Source organism: Staurois parvus, unplaced genomic scaffold (assembly GCF_062004578.1).
Source record: "Staurois parvus isolate SC_StPar_1 unplaced genomic scaffold, SC_StPar_1.0 ptg000068l, whole genome shotgun sequence".
Lineage (NCBI taxonomy): Eukaryota > Metazoa > Chordata > Amphibia > Anura > Ranidae > Staurois > Staurois parvus.
The window spans coordinates 9,911,224-9,917,223 of NW_028317864.1; the positions used below are offsets into that span (position 1 = coordinate 9,911,224).

Here is a 6,000-nt window from a genome sequence, read left to right on the forward strand (position 1 = left end):
GGGGTAGGAAAGTAAAAGAGGTGGGGGAAGGGACCCTGTCTCTGGGCAGGGCGATAGCAGGCCCATATCTGGGTAGGGAAGCAGAAGAAGCGGGGTGGGTACAGGTCTGGGGAGGAACTGTCCTATTAAATAGGTCTGTCTCTGGGGAGGAAAGTAGAAGGGGTGGGGGAGGGGTACAGGGATGAAGATAAGGGATACTGTCCTGTAAGTAGGCCTGTATCTGGGTAATGGGGGAGGGAGTACAGTTATTGGGGACACTGGCTTGTCTCCGGACAAGGAAGTAGACAGGGTGGGGTACACACACCTATGAGTACACTGCCCTGTTCTGATGAACTGCCTCTGGGCAGAGGGATGGGGAGGTAAGGAAAGTAGAGGGGGACACAAATAGATGGAATAAGGGGAGGGGTAGGCAAGTAGTTGGGTATAAGGGAGGGGTGTTAGAACATGGCCTGGTGGATGGGGGAGGGGACGTAGAAGGGGGGGTGTGAGGGGCTAGGTATCTAGTGGAGTATGGAGGTAGGTACTCTGTACAAGTAGAAGAGGCTTGGTATGTACACTGTCCCCGGCTACTTTAACTCTGAACCAGATCAAGGCCAGGCAGATGGGAGAAGAGATATAGTAGGCTGGTAAGAGGGGGAGGGATGTAGTAGATAGGTAGTGTTGGAAGTGGTGGGGTGAAATAGGTAGGTAGTTGGGTGTAGGTAGGTGTCCCTGGTCACCTTGATCCTGAACCAGATCATGGCCAGATAGATGGGAAAGGGGTATAGTTGGGGGAGGGGTGTAGATAGATGAGGGTAGTAAGTTGGCAGTCGGGGGAGATGTGAGAGGAAGGGTGTGGTAGGTAGTAGGGGGGAGGGGTGTAGGTAGGTGGGTGTAGATATAGCAGTAGGTGGTCCTTGACTCTGAACTGGATCACAGCCAGGCAGATGAGGGAGGGGTGTAGGTAGGTATGTCAGTAGGTGTCCCTGGTTACCTTGACACTGAACTGGATCATAGCCAGGTGGGTAGGGGAGGGGTATAGGTAGATAGTGGGAGGAGGGGTGTAGGTAGGTATGTCAGTAGGTGTCCCCGGTTACCTTGACTCTGAACCAGATCATGGCCAGGCAGATAGGTGTAATAGGTAGGTAGTTGGGGTGTACATATGTCGGTAGAGTCTGGTTACCTTGACTCTGAACTGGATCATGGTTAGATAGAGGTAGGTGAAGTAGGTAGGAAGTTGGGAAGGAGGGGTAATGCAGGTAGGTAGTTAGGGGGAGAGGTGATGTAGGTATGTCAGTGAGTGTCCCCGATTACCTTGACTCTGAACCGGATCATGGCCAGGAAGATAGGTGTAGTAGGTAGGTAGTGGGGAAGGGGATGATATAGGTAGGTAGTTGGGATGTAGCTATGCCGGTAGGTGTCTCTGAACCAAATCATGGTTAGGTGGATGTAGCAGGTAGGTAGTTGGGGGGGGGGTGTAATGTAGGTAGTTAGGGAGGGAGAGGTGATGCAGGCAGGTAGTTAGGGAGGGAGAGGTGATGTAGGTATATCAGTGGGTGTCCCCGGTTACCTTGATCTGAATCAGATCATGGCCAGGCGGATGGGGGAGGGGTGCAGAAGGTAGTAGGGGTGATGTAGGTAGTAGGGGGAGGGGTGATGTAGGTAGGTAGCAGGGGGAGGAGTGCAGTAGGTAGGTGTCCCCGGTTACCTTGACTCTGAACCAGATCATGGTCAGGTGGATGAGGGAGGGGTGATGTAGGTGGGTGTCCCTGGTTTCCTTGACTGTGAACTGGATCATGGACAGTCGGATGGGGGAGGGGTGCAGTAGGGGGGAGGTAGGTGTCCCCGGTTACCTTGACTCTGAATCAGATCATTGCCAGACGGATGGGAGAAGTAGGTGTGGGGGAAGGGAAGTAGGTAGGTGTCACCGGTTACCTTGACTGAACCGGATCATGGTCAGGCGGATGGGGGAGGGGTGCAGTAGGTAGTGGGGGGAGGGGTGCAGTAGGTAGTAGGGGTGCACAGGGGCAGACTGACCATTCGAGCACTCAGGTAGTGCCCGAGGTTAGGAGGGGCCCCATGAAATGCCCCTGGTACCTTTCATAGGGTTTTTTGGGTGGGCTTTGAGTGTGGGCAAGGACACGGGCCCCATGATCCCTTATTGCCCGGGGCCCCACAAGTTGTCAGTCCGCCCCTGGGGATGCAGTAGATAGGTAGAAGGGGTGCGGTAGGTAGGTGTCCCCGATTACTGACTCTGAACTGATCATGGCCAGGCAGATGGGGAGGGGTGCAGTAGATAGGTAGCAGGCGGAGGGGTGATATAGGTAGGTAGCGGGGGAGGTAGGTAGCAGGGGTGCAGTAGGTAGGTGTCCCCGGTTACCTTGACTCTGAACCGGATCATGGCCAGGCGGATGCAGTGGGCCAGGCAGGCGGGCGGTAAGAACCAGGCCCGGGGGGGCGGGGTGCCCTTGTTCCCGATGTGGCTGACAATGAGCTGGGCCGTCTGCCGCTCGCCCTGCGCCCTCCTCGCCCACTCCGGGAGCCTCTCCTTGGCCAGCGTGCCGTTGAACATGGCCACCAGCTCCAGGCCGCCTTGGTACAGACAGGCCTGGGACAGGGCCGCCAGGTAGCCCAGCATGGCGTTCCATTGGCCCCCGCACACCCAGTCCGTCTGGTATCCGCCGTACAGACGCTGCAGGGCCGAGTCCGCGTCCACCAGCACCCGGCAGGGAGGGGGCGCCGCCGGGGAGGGGGGCTGTGTTGGGGGAGGAGGCGGAGGGGGGTAACCGGCCCGGTGCTGCTGTCGAGCGACCGTCCGGGCCAACTTCAGCAGGTCTACGGGCACCACGGCCCCCGGGCAGCGCTTCTCCAGGAACTCCTGGAAGCCCTGCACCCCCATTGTGTGTCCGGTCCCGGGGGGAGGGGAGCGGCGGAACCGAGCCCGGGGCTGTGCACGGTAGGAGGAGGAGGGGCGCTCGGGAGAGGACGGAGCTGGCGGTACGCGGCGAGCGGCTTCCTCCCTCACAGAGCCTGGCTGCGGGGGGACGGTCCCTGCGCGCCACCAAGCGCCATCTTAATCGCCTTCTTCTTCTTCAGCACGGCTCGGCTTACTACGCCCCTGAGAGGCGCGGTGCAGCCCGGGAAATGCAGTCCCAGCCCCCGTCCTCCGTCGCTGCCGAGCCGCGGCCCGAGAACTACAACTCCCGTCATGCCCCGCGCCTCCTCCCCCTCACGGGAGCGCGCCCGAGCCCGGAGTCACAGAGACGGCAATTGTATTTATTACTAACTATACACGGGCCTCCCGCGGAGCCCGGGTTCCCTCCAACACCCGAAAGAGGGCAACTCAGACGCTTGTGTGAGGGAGGGCGGCCACCGCGGGGCATGCTGGGAGTGAAATCCCGCTTCGTGTAAATGGCGGCTGTCGGGAGAGCTCCTCTTCCCGTCATGCCTCGCGCGCGCACACGGGCCTTCTTTTTACCTCACGAGGTGGTGGAGGCGTCTCCCGTCCAGCACTGTTCAAGTTCAAATAAAGTTTTTGTTTAAAATCACCCTGCGATGGCCTATTGAATATACTTCACCCATGAACATTTCTGTAACCAGCCCTCTCCCCACCACTATGGCTGCCGGAGCTCAGGGCAATACCACCTCGAAGACCATTGTTTTCTCAGGCTTGTTCACTCCACAAGGCCTCATCCACACAGAGGTAGTAAAAGAACAGGTGGTTGTGCCAAAATTTTACCAACCGCCCTCTGCGAGCGCTGCAGAACTCTCCTTCCCATTATGTCCCACACAAGCCTTCATTTTACCTCAGGAGGGGGCTGAGGTGTCAGAGTTGTTAACTTTTTGTTACAGTTCAAGCACCAATAAAGTTTTTGTATTAAAAATAATCCGTGAACCCCATTTGTGACCGACCCCTTATCTCTTTCACCTCTCCCCGCCACTATGGCTGGGGTCCAAAGTCACATGACAAAGTCGCACCCCACGTTTCCCAGTGAGTACCATTCATATCTGTGGGACTTCCAGTCAATAGTTCCTGCACTACCTTGGTCCGACTTTCATGTGACTTGAGGACCACAGACTTTAACTCCTCGCCTACCTGGCACTTCTACCCTCTTCCTGCCCAGGCCAATTTCCAGCTCTCAGCGCTGTCGCACTTTGACAATAGCGCGGTCATGCAATATTGTACCCATATGAAATTTTTATAATTTTTTTCTCACAAATAGAGGTTTATTTTGGTGGTATGTACTCACCGCTGGGGGTTTTATTTTTTGAGCTACAAACAAAAAAAAGCAAAAAATTTGAAAAAAAAAGGTTTCTTTGTTTCTATAATAAAATTTTGCAAACAGGTAATTTTCTCCTTTACTGATGTGAGTTGATGAGGCTGCACTGATGGGCACTGATAGGCAGCACTAATGAGGTGGCACGGATAGGCGGCACTGATGATGGGTACTGATAGTCAGCACTGATTGGCGGCACTGCTAGGCACTGACTGGTGGCACTGCTGGGCACAGACTGGCACCACTGCTGGGCTGCACTGATGGGCACAGGTGGGTGGAACTGATGGGCACAGACTGGCACCACTGATGGGCACAGGTGGGTGGCACTGCTGGGCTGCACTGATGGGCACTGGTGGGTGGCACTGATGGGCACAGGTGGGTGGAACTGGTGGGTGGCACTGCTGGGCTGCACTGATGGGCATTGGTGGGTGGAACTGATGGGCACTGGTGGGTGGCACTAATGGGTACAGTTGGCAGGCACTGATGGGTACAGGTGGGAGGCACTGACGGGCACAGGTGGGTGGCATTGATGGGCACAGGTGGGTGGCACTGACGGGTAGAGTTGGGTGACACGTGGGTGGCACTGATGGGCAGAGTTGGGTGACAAGTGGATGGCACTGAAGGGCACAGGCGGATGGCACCACTGGGCACTGCTGGGTGGCACTGCTGGGCACCGATCATCAGGGCAGTGATCATCAGTGCCCTGATGATCGGTGCCGATCCTCGCTCTGACAACTGCCGGTTCTTGACAGTACTTTCCTCACGATCTGACAGCGTGAGGAAAGTGCAGCCGAGAACCGGCAATTGCATTTCCCTGTGATCAGCGTGTCATTGGACATGGCTGATCACATGGTAAAAAGCCGCTGTGATTGGCCTTTTACCACATCACATGATCAGCTGTGTCCGTAGAACACAGCGACCACGGAGATCGCCGGGGGCGCGCAGGGGAGCGCGTTCTGGGAGGACGTCATATGACGCCCTCCCAGAACTGGCCGGCCGCAGTGTAGTCGTCATTCAGCTATCAGCGGTCGGCAACTGGTTAATGTAAACCCTCCAGGGCTGCATGAAAGTCGCACCTGAATGATAGACATGTGACTGGACAGCACCAACAATCCTCCCCGATCGAAGCCAAAGTCGCATCAAGTCGATGAAAATTGCACGATTTTGGAGCCTTCCATGCACTCCCGCACACGTGAGCGTAGGCTAAGCCCCGGTTCTCACTGAATGCGACTTTGAAATCACACTAATTCACTCGAAGTAGCGCAATTTTAAAACCACAGGTCAGTGCGATATCATGGACGGAGGTCGATGGAAGTCACACCCGATATCGGCAAAAATAGCGTAGGAACGATTTTCAAAATCGATTTGAACGGTTCCATTGCTGACAAGAGGGCGTGACCGGTCATGCGGTTTGGAACTGTCAAATCGCATGACAAGTCGCAGGGCTTAGGCTGCATTCATACCTAAAGGTTTTGCCCTACAGCATCTACCTGCAAGATTCCCCAGCGGGGGAGGGGGTCCCAGCGATTAGCTGCAGGGGGCTGCCAGCTTCTGCAGGTAATCGCTATGTGCACCAGATGGTAGGGATTCACCTCGAAAATAGAAATCTTCGTTTGCTATGGGTTTATGAAGCACACAGCTTGTACTGGGCCCCAACTCCCATTTTTCCTGCAATCTCCATCTTTGAGTGACACCACATGATCCATGTAAACATCAGCCAATGAGTGACCATACGATCCATGTG

At 55.9% G+C, this 6,000-nt stretch overlaps 1 protein-coding gene across 3 annotated transcripts in view; it reads right to left on the reverse strand.

Annotated features, from left to right (window-relative positions):
- The window catches only part of FAM120C (family with sequence similarity 120 member C), an 83,896-nt gene extending 80,696 nt beyond the window's left edge, over positions 1-3,200 (reverse strand). Inside the window, exon 1 of one of the 3 annotated variants that reach the window (XM_089669131.1) lies at positions 2,360-3,200. In XM_089669131.1, coding sequence (XP_089525257.1) covers positions 2,360-2,878 — 519 coding nt within the window. In that variant the 5' untranslated portion in view covers positions 2,879-3,200. Of the gene's footprint in view, positions 1-1,293; positions 1,338-2,359 lie in introns of those variants that run through there. The other 2 variants (XM_089669129.1, XM_089669132.1) reach the window with 2 other exon arrangements.
- Positions 3,201-6,000: the final 2,800 nt, after the last annotated feature.